This window comes from Oryzias latipes, chromosome 11 (genome assembly GCF_053564925.1).
Source record: "Oryzias latipes strain Hd-rR chromosome 11, Olatipes_Hd-rR_3.1".
Classification (NCBI taxonomy): Eukaryota; Metazoa; Chordata; class Actinopteri; order Beloniformes; family Adrianichthyidae; genus Oryzias; species Oryzias latipes.
Genome location: NC_136247.1, coordinates 29,618,919 through 29,636,013, shown reverse-complemented (window position 1 = coordinate 29,636,013; position 17,095 = coordinate 29,618,919). Strand labels below are relative to the sequence as shown.

At 49.0% G+C, this 17,095-nt stretch overlaps 1 protein-coding gene across 8 annotated transcripts in view; it reads left to right on the top strand.

Moving 5' to 3' along the window:
- The window catches only part of akap9 (A kinase (PRKA) anchor protein 9), a 62,852-nt gene that overhangs the window by 14,456 nt on the left and 31,301 nt on the right, over window positions 1-17,095 (top strand). For 5 of the 8 annotated variants that reach the window (XM_023960255.2, XM_023960257.2, XM_023960253.2 and 2 more), the window contains exons 3-9: window positions 1,329-1,373; window positions 1,880-1,942; window positions 2,880-3,023; window positions 9,307-9,462; window positions 9,551-9,748; window positions 9,816-12,482; window positions 13,866-13,946. In XM_023960255.2, the coding sequence (XP_023816023.1) occupies window positions 1,329-1,373; window positions 1,880-1,942; window positions 2,880-3,023; window positions 9,307-9,462; window positions 9,551-9,748; window positions 9,816-12,482; window positions 13,866-13,946 (3,354 nt within the window). The remainder of the gene's footprint in view (window positions 1-1,328; window positions 1,374-1,879; window positions 1,943-2,879; window positions 3,024-9,306; window positions 9,463-9,550; window positions 9,749-9,815; window positions 12,483-13,865; window positions 13,947-17,095) is intronic. The other 3 variants (XM_023960256.2, XM_078955191.1, XM_023960258.2) reach the window with 2 other exon arrangements.

The following is a 17,095-nucleotide window of genomic DNA, read 5'->3' as shown; positions in this document are numbered from 1 at the left end:
TACGGGTCAGGGACGTTCTACGGGTCAGGGACGTTCTACGGGTCAGGGACGTTCTACGGGTCAGGGACGTTCTACGGCTCAGGGACGTTCTTCAGGTCAGGGACGTTCTACGGGTCAGGGACGTTCTACAGGTCAGGGACGTTCTACGGGTCAGGGACGTTCTTCAGGTCATTAAAGTCTCTCAGGTCAGGGACGTTCTACAGGTCAGGGACGTTCTACGGGTCAGGGACGTTCTACGGCTCAGGGACGTTCTACGGGTCAGGGACGTTCTACGGCTCAGGGACGTTCTACGGGTCAGGGACGTTCTTCAGGTCATTAAAGTCTCTCAGGTCAGGGACGTTCTACGGGTCAGGGACGCTCTACGGGTCAGGGACGTTCTACGGGTCAGGGACGTTCTACGGGTCAGGGACGTTCTACGGGTCAGGGACGTTCTTCAGGTCATTAAAGTCTCTCAGGTCAGGGACGTTCTACGGGTCAGGGACGTTCTACGGGTCAGGGACGTTCTTTGTGTTTTGTCTGAGACTGTGATGACTTTGTCCACATCTATGATACAGATCATTTTTTAGAGATGCAGCTTGTAGATTTTAGAAGAACGTTTTTAGGTATATTTTTTTGTTTATTCCGTAGGAACATGATGAATAGGATGGTTGTTGTTGTAACCCTTGTTCTATCCCAGACACTTTAACGTTGGGAGGTGGGTCATCTAGACCCACTAGACAGTGCTCTGAACCTTTTCTCTTCAATGATCTTCACTGGTGTCCATGGATTACATGAAATCTTTCCACCTTTATCCACCTTTGTCATGGTAGGGGGGACACCTCAATGGAAGGGGGGGGGGTCATCTGGACCCCGTAGGATAGCACAAGGATTAAATGAGTTTCCTGCAGGTAAATGGATGTGAATAAAATCCTCTGTGAAAATGGATGTTTTTGTCGTGTTCTCCGTGCTGAGTGTGGTTCTGTGGAGCCTCGTGGATGACGTTCATCTTGGTGTTTTCTGCACATCTCTGCTGAAGGTTCTGTCTCGCTCTTCAACCTGAGATGCGTCTTGTGCTCAGTCAGGTCATCATGAGGTCATCGGGAACGCGGCTGCAGAAAGCATTCAAATCGTCTTATGTTCTTTCTAAAGAGAAATGTGCAGACGGTTCGTTCTGTCCTGTTTTCATTCAGACTTTACTTTAGCTGTAAAAGTTCAAGGAATCATTCAGATGAGTTATATTTCCAAACACCTGAATGCTCTGAAACTGTAGTTTTTAAATTTCTGCAGCATTTATTTCAGTTTTACCGTTTTTGACTTGAATAAAATAACTTGATGTTTTTCTTTTGCAGCCAGAAAGTGAGGTTTCCACCACAGCTGAAGATTATTCCTCAGAGGTGAGCTGGCTGTTCTCTGAGTCATAAAATGATGAAAACACATGGGTTATCTGTCGGGATGATTGTTTCTCTGTCAGCCTGATGCTGCAGCGTCGCATCATTCAACTCTGGTTTTAATCCAGGGTGTTTTCAGGAAGATGCTTCTGCAGGATCAGACTTTAGTGGATGTTCCACTCAGCAGCAGAAGCTCATCTGTAGATTTTAAAATGTTTTTCACTCAATTGATTAAAATCTTGATTTGATGCTTAAATCCAGAATTTAAAGACTCTAAGAAGATGCAAGTCCTTCATCAAAACCATAATAATCGTCAGTAAACTGCTGTTCAGCAGATGCTCTGTGCTCTGCAGACGTGGTTCTGTGCAGACGTGGTTCTGTGCAGACGTGGTTCTGTGCAGACGTGGTTCTGTGCAGACGTGGTTCTGTTCAGACGTGGTTCTGTGCAGACGTGGTTCTGTGCAGACATATTTCCTCTGCAGATCCAAACTGAAGATGTTGTGAATTAACAGGTAAATGGATGCCAGAATGAGATGGTAGAACATCTAGAGTCGTCTCCAGTGGACTTGAACTGGGTACAGTAATCCAACCTCGCAGCTCCTTTGACTCTGCTTCGCTAACAAAAACTGACCCGTTCTTCTGGAAAGATCTAACCCACTAACCACCTCTGATGTTCTTCGTCGTTTGTCCATACGTTCTGGTTCTGGAGGATCAGGGCTCATTCAGGAAGTGTGAAGGATCTGTGAATAGAACATTGATGTTCTGACGGTGAAAAGGGTGACGAGGTTTTTCTCACAGAACCGTTCTCTTCTGATGAACCACAAGGAAGCATTTCTGTCTCATAATTCAAAAGAGAATTCAATACCAGAAGTGCTTTTTCATTTTCAAAATAAAGCTGCGTTCGTTGATTCAAAATTAAAATAAAAGATCAATCTGCATTCTGGATAAATTCCTCATTCTGTCACTTATTTGACGTTTCACTTTCAAAAACTTCTCTAGCAAAATTCTGCGGCGATGAAAAGCACGCCGGCTTCCTCGCCAGCCGCTAAAGAATATTTCACGGCTGGTTCCACCCACCGGTTCCTGAATCACTAGAACCGAAGTTTGTGCCCCTGCATGGAAAGAAGGCATCAGCTGGAAAATATCCTGAAACGCTCAAGAAGATGATCGCTGAAAGTATTTATCATCTGGATGAATGAATGATGGATGAAACCAGCCTCTTCTGGATGAAGATGAAGGGGGGTTCCCCGTGTTTGTGGATTTGACTCGGGTGTCTCTGGCCCCCCGCTAATACGGGGGATGCTGTAGTAGTGACACTGAGATGAAACATTTTTAGAGTTGTTGGGGGCATTTTCTTCACTCCTGGTTTAGTTTATTCTGGATCATCTCTGTAGATTGAACCACTAACAGCCTGAATGTGATTCTGGATTAATGCACCAACCGCTCTGCTGCTCCTGAAGAGGCTGGGGCGGGTCTCTGACACGTTGGTGTCTCCTCTGTGCTCCTGCTCAGGAGGAGGCGGAGTACATGCAGCAGCTGACGGAGGGACAGGCGCTGGGGAACATGGAGGATGCAGCGAGAACGCAGGCGGAGGCGGAGCCAACTCCAGAGCTGGACGGCCTCAAAGCTGCCTTTGAAACTGAAGGAGTGCAGCAGGTCGGTGGTTCCTCAGTCTAACGTCTGTGGAGGTTCTCTGTGGTTCTGTGTTCTCACGTCTTTGGAGGTTCTCTGTGGTTCCTCAGTCTAACGTCTGTGGAGGTTCTCTGTGGTTCTGTGTTCTAATATCTGTGGAGGTTCTCTGTGGTTCTGTGTTCTCATGTGTGGAGGTTCGTGGTGGTTCTGTGTTCTCACGTCTGTGGAGGTTATCTCTGGTTCTGTGTTTTAACGTCTGTGGATGTTCTCTCTGGTTCTGTGTTCTAACGTCTGTGGAGGTTCTCTGTGGTTCCTCAGTCTAACGTCTGTGGAGGTTCTCTCTGGTTCTGTGTTCTAACGTCTGTGGAGGTTCTCTGTGGTTCTGTGTTCTCATGGCTGGAGGTTCTCTCTGGTTCTGTGTTCTCACGTCTGGAGGTTCTCTGTGGTTCCTCAGTCTAACGTCTGTGGAGGTTCTCTGTGGTTCTGTGTTCTCATGTCTGGAGGTTATCTCTGGTTCTGTGTTCTAACGTCTGTGGAGGTTCTCTCTGGTTCTGTGTTCTCATGTCTGGAGGTTCTCTGTGGTTCCTCAGTCTAACGTCTGTGGAGGTTCTCTGTGGTTCCTCAGTCTAACGTCTGTGGAGGTTCTCTCTGGTTCTGTGTTCTAACGTCTGTGGAGGTTCTCTGTGGTTCTGTGTTCTCATGGCTGGAGGTTCTCTCTGGTTCTGTGTTCTCACGTCTGGAGGTTCTCTGTGGTTCCTCAGTCTAACGTCTGTGGAGGTTCTCTGTGGTTCTGTGTTCTCATGTCTGGAGGTTATCTCTGGTTCTGTGTTCTAACGTCTGTGGAGGTTCTCTCTGGTTCTGTGTTCTCATGTCTGGAGGTTCTCTGTGGTTCCTCAGTCTAACGTCTGTGGAGGTTCTCTGTGGTTCTGTGTTCTCATGTCTGGAGGTTCTCTGTGGTTCTGTGTTCTCACGTCTGTGGAGGTTCTCTGTGGTTCTGTGTTCTAACGTCTGTGGAGGTTCTCTGTGGTTCTGTGTTTTCATGTCTGGAGGTTCTCTGTGGTTCCTCAGTCTAACGTCTGTGGAGGTTCTCTGTGGTTCTGTGTTCTCATGTCTGGAGGTTCTCTGTGGTTCTGTGTTCTCACGTCTGTGAAGGTTCTCTCTGGTTCTGTGTTCTAACGTCTGTGGAGGTTCTCTGTGGTTCTGTGTTCTAACGTCTGTGGAGGTTCTCTCTGGTTCTGTGTTCTAACGTCTGCGGAGGTTCTCTGTGGTTCTGTGTTCTAACGTCTGTGGAGGTTCTCTCTGGTTCTGTGTTCTCATGTCTGGAGGTTCTCTGTGGTTCTGTGTTCTCATGTCTGTGGAGGTTCTCTCTGGTTCTGTGTTCTCACGTCTGTGGAGGTTCTCTCTGGTTATGTGTTCTCATGTCTGAAGGTTCTCTGTGGTTCCTCAGTCTAACGTCTGTGGAGGTTCTCTGTGGTTCTGTGTTCTCATGTCTGGAGGTTCTCTGTGGTTCTGTGTTCTCACGTCTGTGGAGGTTCTCTCTGGTTCTGTGTTCTAACGTCTGTGGAGGTTCTCTCTGGTTATGTGTTCTCATGTCTGGAGGTTCTCTGTGGTTCCTCAGTCTAACGTCTGTGGAGGTTCTCTGTGGTTCTGTGTTCTCATGTCTGTGGAGGTTCTCTCTGGTTCTGTGTTCTAACGTCTGTGGAGGTTTTCTCTGGTTATGTGTTCTCATGTTTGGAGGTTCTCTCTGGTTCTGTGTTCTCATGTCTGGAGGTTCTCTCTGGTTCTGTGTTCTAACGTCTGTGGAGGTTCTCTCTGGTTCTGTGTTCTAACGTCTGTGGAGGTTCTCTGTGGTTCTGTGTTCTAACGTCTGTGGAGGTTCTCTCTGGTTATGTGTTCTCATGTCTGGAGGTTCTCTGTGGTTCCTCAGTCTAACGTCTGTGGAGGTTCTCTGTGGTTCTGTGTTCTCATGTCTGGAGGTTCTCTGTGGTTCTGTGTTCTCACGTCTGTGAAGGTTCTCTCTGGTTCTGTGTTCTAACCTCTGTGGAGGTTCTCTGTGGTTCTGTGTTCTAACGTCTGTGGAGGTTCTCTCTGGTTCTGTGTTCTAACGTCTGTGGAGGTTCTCTCTGGTTCTGTGTTCTCATGTCTGGAGGTTCTCTGTGGTTCCTCAGTCTAACGTCTGTGGAGGTTCTCTGTGGTTCTGTGTTCTCATGTCTGGAGGTTCTCTGTGGTTCTGTGTTCTAACGTCTGTGGAGGTTCTCTGTGGTTCTGTGTTCTAACGTCTGTGGAGGTTCTCTCTGGTTATGTGTTCTCATGTCTGGAGGTTCTCTCTGGTTCTGTGTTCTAACGTCTGTGGAGGTTCTCTGTGGTTCTGTGTTCTAACGTCTGTGGAGGTTCTCTCTGGTTATGTGTTCTCATGTCTGGAGGTTCTCTGTGGTTCCTCAGTCTAACGTCTGTGGAGTTTCTCTGTGGTTCTGTGTTCTCATGTCTGGAGGTTCTCTCTGGTTCTGTGTTCTCATGTCTGGAGGTTCTCTGTGGTTCTGTGTTCTAACGTCTGTGGAGGTTCTCTGTGGTTCTGTGTTCTAACGTCCGTGGAGGTTCTCTCTGGTTCTGTGTTCTAACGTCTGTGGAGGTTCTCTGTGGTTCTGTGTTCTCATGTCTGGAGGTTCTCTGTGGTTCCTCAGTCTAACGTCTGTGGAGGTTCTCTGTGGTTCTGTGTTCTCATGTTTGGAGGTTCTCTGTGGTTCTGTGTTCTAACGTCTGCGGAGGTTCTCTGTGGTTCTGTGTTCTCATGTCTGGAGGTTCTCTGTGGTTCTGTGTTCTCACGTCTGTGGAGGTTTTCCATCAGTTCTGTGTTCTCACGTCTGTGGAGGTTCTCCATCAGTTCTGTGTTCTCATGTCTGGAGGTTCTCTCTGGTTCTGTGTTCTAACGTCTGTGGAGGTTCTCTCTGGTTATGTGTTCTCATGTCTGGAGGTTCTCTGTGGTTCTGTGTTCTAACGTCTGTGGAGGTTCTCTCTGGTTCTGTGTTCTCAATTCTGGAGGTTCTCTCTGGTTCTGTGTTCTAAGGTCTGTGGAGGTTCTCTGTGGTTCTGTGTTCTCATGTCTGGAGGTTCTCTGTGGTTCTGTGTTCTCACGTCTGTGGAGGTTTTCCATCAGTTCTGTGTTCTCACGTCTGTGGAGGTTCTCCATCAGTTCTGTGTTCTCACGTGTGCGGAGGTTCTCTGTGGTTCTGTGTTCTCACGTCTGTGGAGGTTTTCTGTCAGTTCTGTGTTCTAATGTCTTTGGAGGTTCTCTGTGGTTCTGTGTTCTAACCTCTGTGGAGGTTCTCTGTGGTTCTGTGTTCTCATGTCTGTGGAGGTTCTCTGTGGTTCTGTGTTCTAACCTCTGTGGAGGTTCTCTGTCAGTTCTGTGTTTTCATGTCTGGAGGTTCTCTGTGGATCTGTGTTCTCATGTCTGTGGAGGTTCTCTCTGGTTCTGTGTTCTCATGTCTGGAGGTTCTCTCTGGTTCTGTGTTCTAACGTCTGTGGAGGTTCTCTCTGGTTATGTGTTCTCATGTCTGGAGGTTCTCTGTGGTTCTGTGTTCTAATGTCTTTGGAGGTTCTCTGTGGTTCTGTGTTCTCATGTCTGGAAGTTCTCTCTGGTTCTGTGTTCTAACGTCTGTGGAGGTTCTCTGTGGTTCTGTGTTCTCATGTCTGTGGAGGTTTTCCATCAGTTCTGTGTTCTCACGTCTGTGGAGGTTCTCCATCAGTTCTGTGTTCTCACGTGTGCGGAGGTTCTCTGTGGTTCTGTGTTCTCACGTCTGTGGAGGTTCTCCATCAGTTCTGTGTTCTCACGTCTGCGGAGGTTCTCTGTGGTTCTGTGTTCTAACGTCTGTGGAGGTTTTCTGTCAGTTCTGTGTTCTAATGTCTTTGGAGGTTCTCTGTGGTTCTGTGTTCTAACGTCTGTGGAGGTTCTCTGTGGTTCTGTGTCCTAACGTCTGTGGAGGTTCTCTGTGGTTCTGTGTTTTAACCTCTGTGGAGGTTCTCTGTGGTTCTGTGTTCTCACGTCTGTGGAGGTTTTCTCTGGTTCTGTGTTCTCATGTCTGGAGGTTCTCTCTGGTTCTGTGTTCTAACGTCTGTGGAGGTTCTCTGTTGTTCTGTGTTCTCAGGTCTGTGGAGGTTATCTCTGGTTCTGTGTTCTCATGTCTGGAGGTTCTCTGTGGTTCTGTGTTCTCATGTCTGTGGAGGTTTTCCATCAGTTCTGTGTTCTCACGTCTGTGGAGGTTCTCCATCAGTTCTGTGTTCTCACGTGTGCGGAGGTTCTCTGTGGTTCTGTGTTCTCACGTCTGTGGAGGTTCTCTGTCAGTTCTGTGTTCTAATGTCTTTGGAGGTTCTCTGTGGTTCTCTGTTCTAACCTCTGTGGAGGTTCTCTGTGGTTCTGTGTTCTCATGTCTGTGGAGGTTCTCTGTGGTTCTGTGTTCTAACCTCTGTGGAGGTTCTCTGTTAGTTCTGTGTTTTCATGTCTGGAGGTTCTCTGTGGATCTGTGTTCTCATGTCTGTGGAGGTTCTCTCTGGTTCTGTGTTCTCATGTCTGGAGGTTCTCTCTGGTTCTGTGTTCTAACGTCTGTGGAGGTTCTCTCTGGTTATGTGTTCTCATGTCTGGAGGTTCTCTGTGGTTCTGTGTTCTAATGTCTTTGGAGGTTCTCTCTGGTTCTGTGTTCTCATGTCTGGAGGTTCTCTCTGGTTCTGTGTTCTAACGTCTGTGGAGGTTCTCTGTGGTTCTGTGTTCTCATGTCTGTGGAGGTTTTCCATCAGTTCTGTGTTCTCACGTCTGTGGAGGTTCTCCATCAGTTCTGTGTTCTCACGTGTGCGGAGGTTCTCTTTGGTTCTGTGTTCTCACGTCTGTGGAGGTTCTCCATCAGTTCTGTGTTCTCACGTCTGCGGAGGTTCTCTGTGGTTCTGTGTTCTAATGTCTTTGGAGGTTCTCTGTGGTTCTGTGTTCTAACGTCTGTGGAGGTTCTCTGTGGTTCTGTGTCCTAACGTCTGTGGAGGTTCTCTGTGGTTCTGTGTTTTAACCTCTGTGGAGGTTCTCTGTGGTTCTGTGTTCTCACGTCTGTGGAGGTTCTCTCTGGTTCTGTGTTCTCATGTCTGGAGGTTCTCTCTGGTTCTGTGTTCTAACGTCTGTGGAGGTTCTCTGTTGTTCTGTGTTCTCACGTCTGTGGAGGTTATCTCTGGTTCTGTGTTCTCATGTCTGGAGGTTCTCTCTGGTTCTGTGTTCCAACCTCTTTGGAGGTTCTCTGTGGTTCTGTGTTCTCATGTCTGGAGGTTCTCCGTGGTTCTGTGTTCTAACTTCTGTGGAGGTTCTCCGTCAGCTCTGTGTTCTCACGTCTGTGGAGGTTCTCTGTGGATCTGTGTTCTCACGTCTGTGGAGGTTCTCTCTGGTTCTGTGTTCTCATGTCTGGAGGTTCTCTGTGGTTTTGTGTTCTAACGTCTGTGGAGGTTCTCTCTGGTTCTGTGTTCTCATCTCTGGAGGTTCTCTCTGGTTCTGTGTTCTCACGTCTGTGGAGGTTCTCCATCAGTTTTGTATTCTCACGTGTGCGGAGGTTCTCTGTGGTTCTGTGTTCTCACGTCTGTGGAGGTTCTCTGTCAGTTCTGTGTTCTAATGTCTTTGGAGGTTCTCTGTGGTTCTGTGTTCTAACCTCTGTGGAGGTACTCTGTGGTTCTGTCTTATAACGTTTGTGGAGGTTCTCTGTGGTTCTGTATTCTAACCTCTGTGGAGGTTCTCTGTCAGTTCTGTGTTCTCATGTCTGGAGGTTCTCTGTGGCTCTGTGTTCTAACGTTTGTGGAGGTTCTCTGTGGTTCTGTGTTCTCATGTCTGGAGGTTCTCTGTGGTTCTGACTTCTCATGTCTGGAGGTTCTCTGTGGTTCTGACTTCTCATGTCTGGAGGTTCTCTGTGGTTCTGACTTCTCATGTCTGGAGGTTCTCTGTGGTTCTGACTTCTCATGTCTGGAGGTTCTCTGTGGTTCTGACTTCTCATTTCTGGAGGTTCTCTGTGGCTCTGTGTTCTAACATCTGTGGATGTTATCGCTGCTTCTGTGTTCTAACGTCTGTGGAGTTTCTCCATCAGTTCTGTGTTTTCACATGTTTTGTGTTCTCCTCTCTAAGGTTGGGGTTCCTAAAGGACACTGTTCTCTCTGCAGACGTTCCTCTCTTTCAGAGCGTTCTCCTTCCTGATCTATAGACTGCTTTTCCTTCACAGCTGCTGTTGTCCTGCTGAACTCTTGAGAACGTTTTTCTGTCTTTTCACTGAATGTCTCTTTAAATGTGCAGCTGCAGGACTTTGAAGCCGCTCTGAAGCAACGGGATGGAATCATCACTCAGCTCACGTCCAACCTTCAGCAGGCTCGAGAGGAGAAAGACGAGATCATGAAGGAGTTCTTGGCTCTGACGGATGAAAGTAAAAAGCTTCACCTTCAGTTCCAGCAGGTGGGGGCGCGTCTTCTCCACGGTTACAGGACTTCTGAGTCCAGGACAGGACGTCTTTCTTGACACGGTGTCTCTCTGCCTCTCAAAGCTGCAGGCAGGTGAGACGCTGAGGAACAGCAGCCATAGCAGCACCGCGGCCGACCTGTTCCAGGCCCGGCAGCAGCTGCTTCAGAACCAGCAGCAGCTGGAGGAGCGGGTTCTAGAGGTCCGGAAACATCAGGACAGGAGCAGGGAGCAGCTGGAGCTCATCAGCCAGCTTGAGCACAAGCTCAGCCAGGCGGAGATGGTGAGGAGCTGAGAAGCAACACCTCCAACTCTGATCGTGCCGGTTGTTAACTCGTTTGAACTTGCAGACAGGAAGGAGATCCGAGGAATCCTTCTTACAGAAGATGGAGGAAAAGGAGCTTCTGATTGCAGAACAAGAAAAGGTCCTTCTGAGTCAGAAGCAGTGGATGGAGGAGCTGAGAGCAGAAAAGGAGTCCTTTGCACAAACACTAAGCGAAAAGAGTCGCCTGATTTTGGAGCAAAGTGCAATAATTGCAGAGCATGAGCGCTCGTTGGCCCTGCTCAGGGAGGAGCTGTCCCACGCTGGAAGGTCTGCAGATCATGATGCTGTTCTTCTGTCAGAAGGTAAAGAGCTTAGGATAGCAGATCTTCAGAGAGTCGTTGCAGAACGGGATCATTTGGTGACTCAGCTGCAGGAGGAGCTTCAGACATCTGGAAAACGCCAGTGTGACCTCCAGGAGAGAATGGCTGCTAAAGAATCGGAGCTGAAGCTGTGCCTGCAGGAGCTGGAAGATACAACATCTAAGCTGGTCGCTTGTCAGAGCCATGTGGAGAGCTGCAAACTGCAACTGGAAAAAGGACAGATGGAGCTGCTAAGCTGCAAGAGTGAACTCGCGGCTTCCAAAGAGAAGGAGCGAAAGTCCTCCGGTGAAATCATGCAGCTGATGGGCACGGTGGAAGATCTGCAGAAACGCTGCCATCAGGGCGGCGTGTCTGACAGCCACTCTATCCAGAAGGTGCAGGAGGAGAAGGTGAAGAGCCTGGAGCTCCTCAGGGCGGAGCTGGACGAGCAGTACGGTCAGCAGATAGTGCAGATGAAGCAGGAGGTCAATCTGCAGCATGCTGCCAGAGTGCAGCAGATGGTTGAGGAACATCAGGCTGAGATTGAGCTTCTGAAAGCGCAGCAGCTGTCCTCAAGGTCCACTGACATCCATGCAGAGGTGGAGAGCCTGAATGCTCAGATTAAGGAGCTGAAGGAGACTCTGGAGCGGTCTCAAATGATGCACAATCAAACCTCACTGGAGCTGAGCCACGTCCTCCAGGAGAGGTTCAAGCTGCAAGCCCAGGTCCAGGATCTTCTGAGAGACAGAGATGCAGCTGAGGCCAAGGTGGAGCAGGTCTCCCATCAGATCGTTTCTCAGGAAAGGAAACAGCTGCTGCAGCTGCAGGAGACCACCCGGAGCCTGAGGAGCGAGCTCTCTGCTGCTCAGGAGGCCACACAGGAGGCAGAAGCCAAGCACGAATCAGAAATCACCAATTACAAGATCAAGCTGGAGATGCTGGAACGGGAGAAGGACGCCGTTCTGGACCGCATGGCAGAGTCCCAGGAAGCAGAACTGGAACGACTGAGAACCCAGCTTCTGTTCAGCCACGAGGAGGAGCTGACCAACCTCAGGGAAGGACTTCAAAGAGAGAACTTCCTCAACACCGAGAACCTCCTCAATGAAGCTGCAGTGAAACACCGGGCGGCTTTAGAGGAGCTGGGCAGAACTCATGCAGAAGATATGCTTTTGTTACAGCAGGAGAAGGAAAGCTTTGCTGTGGAGCGAGTTGAACTTCTGCACCAGATCCTGGCTCTCAAAGAGGACCTGAAGCTGGCCCTGCATAGCTCCAAAGCAGATGATCTGGTGCTGCAGCTGCAGGAGCTTCAGCTGGAGCTGGAGGAGCTGAGAAAGCGAGCGCAGGAGCGCGCTCAGCTGCAGCAGGAGGTTCAGACGTTACTGACAAAGATGGAGATGCTTGAAAACCAGACCAAAGACCGAGAAGCTTTTTGGGAAAACAAACTTCACGTTCTTGAGTCAGAAAAGGAGACTTTGATTGAAGAGCTGCAGGTGAAACGGAGAAGAGTGGAGGCTCTGACAGCCGAGAACGCTCAGATGCAGCAGCAAGCCGCCGAGCTGCGAGAAGAAGTGGAAAAGCAGAAGACCACCTTCTCCTTTGCAGAGAAGAACTTTGAGGTCAACTATCAGGAGCTGAAGGAGGAGTACACCTGCCTCATCCAGACCAAGACTCTCCTGGAGGAGAGGACTCGGAGGGAGACGCTGGAGTTCGAGGCGAGAATCGCTCTCCTTCAGTCCCAAATCCAGGAGCTGCAGAGGAGCAGCAGAGATGGTCCGGAGGAAGCCCAGACTGAAAAATACTCTTCTGAACTGATGGAGAAGCTGCATGTCACTTTAAATGAGAAGAGGAGCCTGGAAGAACGGCTCAGGGAGGTCTCTGAGCAGTTCATGTCTGCACAGAGGACAGTGCAGCAGCTGCAGGAGGAGCTGAAGAACTCGGCAGAAGAAAATGTAAAGGTCATCAAGCAAAATGAAAGCCTGCAGGAAGAGATGAGGAGGAAACAGCTGAGAGGGAAGGAGGAAGAGCAGAGCGCTGAGAGCCAGGCTGCTGAGGATCTTCATCCACACGTCCAACCTCTGCAGGAGGAGACAGAGAGTCTCCAAGAGAGGGACCGCCTCCAGCCGGAGCTCCACAGGCTTTCCCAGACTCCATCTCCGGCTCCGCTCCCCTCAGAGGAGGGACCTGTTGAAGGACGGCCCCCCCCACACAAGCCCGCGGGCGGCGGGTCGAACCGCCGCAAAAGACGGCAGAGGTCCAAGCAGGAGCGCAGAACAGCTCCTCCACAGAGGGAGGAGGAGAACACGATGGAGGAGGACGGAGCAGCAGGAGCTGCAGGGAGGGCCGGCAAGGAGGACCTGACTGACGGGTACCAGGGAGACGGCGTCAGCGCAGCGGTGAGCACTGCCGTGCATCTACTGCAGACATGCACGCTCCCACATGCACGCACCTGCACACTCACATGCACACTCACATGCACGCACACATAGCTGCCTCCTGTTTGCTTCTCCAAGTCAGTGTTTGAAATGCGCATGAGGACCGAAATGAAACTGCAGCTGCTCTCTGCTCATGCTGGACTGTCTGACAGCAGTCGTGATCAGAACCACAGCAGAGGTTCTGTGGTTCTGACCCGTGTTGTGCAGAAGCATTTCAGCTTCTCTCCGTCAGAAACCGTTTTGATTGTGAATTTCCTGAAAGTCTGCAGGTTTTCTTTGAAAAGCAGCAACCAGAGTCGGGCGGCTGTGCGTCTGCTTTTCTCACATTTTTTCGTTTTCTGCAGTTTTCCAGGAAAAACCATCAAATGTAAGCTGACAGTCCGCGACTGATGCTGGTCTCTGTCTAACGGAACAGCAGACGATTCTGTAAAGACCCACTCCCATGACAAGGGGGTTTCTGACTTGTTGTGGGGACATTTTTCTGATGGTGGAGGACGTGATGAATCAGGAGCAGAAAAGAAATGCCGTTGGAAAAAGCCTGTAGTTGTTTTGTACAACCTAACCCATAACCCCCTTACCCCATACCCCCCTAACCCATAACCCCCTAACCCCATACCCCCCTAACCCATAACCCCATACCCCCCTAACCCATAACCCTCTAACCCCATACCCCCCTAACCCATAACCCCATACCCCCCTAACCCATAACCCCCTTACCCCATACCCCCCTAACCCATAACCCCCTAACCCCATACCCCCCTAACCCATAACCCCATACCCCCCTAACCCATAACCCCATACCCCCCTAACCCATAACCCCATACCCCCCTAACCCATAACCCCCTTACCCCATACCCCCCTAACCCATAACCCCATACCCCCCTAACCCATAACCCCATACCCCCCTAACCCATAACCCCCTTACCCCATACCCCCCTAACCCATAACCCCATACCCCCCTAACCCATAACCCCCTAACCCCATACCCCCCTAACCCATAACCCCATACCCCCCTAACCCCATACCCCCCTAACCCATAACCCCATACCCCCCTAACCCATAACCCCCTAACCCATAACCCCCTTACCCCATACCCCCCTAACCCATAACCCCCTTAACCCCATACCTCCCTAACCCATACCCCCCTAACCCCCAACCCTAACCCCATACCCCCCTAACCCATAACACCCTAACCCCATAACTCTTAAATCATAACCCCAACCCCTTGACCCCTCTAACCCCCTTACCTCTAAAAAGTGGGTCATTTTTAATGTTTCCCCTCCATTACTGCCGTGTTTGTTCTGGAAGGATTCAGGTGTAATTGTGGTTCTTCTGCTGCCACAGGTGAGCAGTCAGGTGGGGGATGGGCAGAGACCTTCACCTCAGTCTCACCGAGCACAAATAGAAAGAGAGACCCTTCGTCATGTAAGTGTTGCTTTGACTCATCAAACAGTGATGTCACCTTCATCAAGATTTTTGAACTTTTTAAAATTGTGGTTACTCCTCCAAAGGCTCCCCTCCCTCGGTATCACCTCCACCCCCCTCCGTTGGTTCCACTCCTACCTCTCAGGCCGAACCCAATTCATTCATCTTAAATCATTTAAATCTCAGCCTTCCTCTGCCTCTTCTGGTGTCCCCCAAGGTTCTGTCCTTGGTTCTCTTCTTTTCATTACTTATCTTCTACCCCTTGGCAATATTTTCCGTAAATTTAATGTTAATTTTCACTGTTCCGCCGATGACACCCAGCTCTATGTATCAAGCAAACCTGACTCCTCTCTTCCACCCTCCTCCCTCCACTCCTGTCTGTCTGAAATCAAAAACTGGTTCACCTTAAACTTTCTCAAACTCAATAGTGATAAACCGAGCTACTTCTAGTAGGTTCCAAATCCACCCTCTCCAAAGCCACAAGTCTTACTCTTTCACATTGGTTCGTCTTCTGTCTCCCCCTCCCCTTAGGTGAAGAGTCTGGGTGTCATCCTAGATAGCTCACTATCTTTTCAGTCCCACATCAATAACATTACTCGGTCAGCACATTTCCATTTACGTAACATTAATCGTCTAGGCCCCTCCCTCACTGTGCGCTCTGCGTCTGTCCTGGTCCACAGTCTGGTCACTTCCCGTCAAGATTATTGTAATTCCCTCCTCTTTGGTCTCCCCCAAAAAACCCTCAATAAGCTTCAACTGGTCCAGAACTCATCTCCAGAACCCCCTCCTTCAGTTTTCTCTGGCCGTTCCTCATCTTCGTCTTGGATTTCTCTGGCCGTTCCTCGTCTTTATCGTTGTTTTCTCTGGCCGTTCCTCGTCTTTATCGTTGTTTTTCTCTGGCCATTCCTCGTCTTCATCGTTGTTTTTCTCTGGCCGTTCCTCGTCTTCATCGTTGTTTCCTCTGGTCATTCCTCGTCTTTATCGATGTTTTCTCTGGCCATTCCTCGTCTTTATCGTTGTTTTCTCTGGTCGTTCCTCGTCTTTATCGTTGTTTTTCTCTGGCCGTTCCTCGTCTTCATCGTTGTTTTTCTCTGGCCATTCCTCGTCTTTATCGTTGTTTTCTCTGGTCGTTCCTCGTCTTTATCGTTGTTTTTCTCTGGCCGTTCCTCGTCTTCATCGTTGTTTTTCTCTGGCCGTTCCTCGTCTTCATCGTTGTTTTCTCTGGTCGTTCCTCGTCTTTATCGTTGTTTTCTCTGGCCATTCCTCGTCTTTATCGTTGTTTTTCTCTGGCCGTTCCTCGTCTTTATCGTTGTTTTTCTCTGGCCGTTCCTCGTCTTCATCGTTGTTTTCTCTGGTCGTTCCTCGTCTTTATCGTTGTTTTCTCTGGCCATTCCTCGTCTTTATCGTTGTTTTTCTCTGGCCATTCCTCGTCTTCGTCGTTGTTTTTCTCTGGCCGTTCCTCTTCTTCATCGTTGTTTCCTCTGGTCATTCCTCGTCTTTATCGATGTTTTCTCTGGCCATTCCTCGTCTTTATCGTTGTTTTCTCTGGCCATTCCTCGTCTTCATCGTTGTTTTCTCTGGTCGTTCCTCGTCTTCATCATTGTTTTCTCTGGTCGTTCCTCGTCTTTATCGATGTTTTCTCTGGCCATTCCTCGTCTTCATGGTTGTTTTCTCTGGCCGTTCCTTGTCTTCATCGTTGTTTTCTCTGGCCATTCCTCGTCTTCATGGTTGTTTTCTCTGGCCGTTCCTTGTCTTCATCGTTGTTTTCTCTGGCCGTTCCTTGTCTTCATCGTTGTTTTCTCTGGCTGTTTCTCGTCTTCATAGTTGTTTTCTCTGGTCGTTCCTCATCTTTATCATTGTTTTCTCTGGCTGTTCCTCGTCTTCATGGATGTTTTCTCCGGCCATTCCTCGTCTTTATCGTCGTTTTCAGTGGCCGCTCCTCGTCTTTATCATTATTTTCTCTGGCCATTCCTTGTCTTCATCGTTGTTTTCTCTGGCCGTTCCTTGTCTTCATCGTTGTTTTCTCTGGCCATTCCTTGTCTTCATCGTTGTTTTCTCTGGCCGTTCCTTGTCTTCATCGTTGTTTTCTCTGGCCGTTCCTTGTCTTCATCGTTGTTTTCTCTGGCCATTCCTCGTCTTCATGGTTGTTTTCTCTGGCCGTTCCTTGTCTTCATCGTTGTTTTCTCTGGCCGTTCCTTGTCTTCATCGTTGTTTTCTCTGGCTGTTTCTCGTCTTCATAGTTGTTTTCTCTGGTCGTTCCTCATCTTTATCATTGTTTTCTCTGGCTGTTCCTCGTCTTCATGGATGTTTTCTCCGGCCATTCCTCGTCTTTATCGTCGTTTTCAGTGGCCGCTCCTCGTCTTTATCATTATTTTCTCTGGCCATTCCTTGTCTTCATCGTCGTTTTCAGTGGCCGCTCCTCGTCTTCATCATTGTTTTCTCTGGCCATTCCTTGTCTTCATCGTTGTTTTCTCTGGCCGTTCCTTGTCTTCATCGTTGTTTTCTCTGGCCGTTCCTTGTCTTCATCGTTGTTTTCTCTGGCTGTTTCTCGTCTTCATAGTTGTTTTCTCTGGTCGTTCCTCATCTTTATCATTGTTTTCTCTGGCTGTTCCTCGTCTTCATGGATGTTTTCTCCGGCCATTCCTCGTCTTCATCGTTGTTTTCTCTGGTCGTTCCTCGTCTTTATCGATGTTTTCTGTGGTCGTTCCTCGTCTTTATCGTTGTTTTCTCTGGCCATTCCTCGTCTTCATGGTTGTTTTCTCTGGCCGTTCCTTGTCTTCATCGTTGTTTTCTCTGGCTGTTCCTCGTCTTCATCGTTGTTTTCTCTGGTTGTTCCTCGTCTTTATCGATGTTTCCTCTAGTCGTTCTTCATCTTTATCGATGTTTCCTCTGGCCGTTCCTCGTCTTTATCGTTGTTTTTTCTGGCCGTTCCTCGTCTTCATGGTTGTTTTCTGTGGTCGTTCCTCATCTTTATCGATGTTTCCTCTGGTCGTTCTTCATCTTTATCGATGTTTCTTCTGGCCGTACCTCGTTTTCATCTTTCTTTTCTCAGGCCGTTTCTCATCTTCATGGTTGTTTTCTCTGGTTGAACCTCGTCTTCATCTTTCTTTTCTCTGGTCGTTTCTCGTCTTCTACTTGGTTTTGTCTGG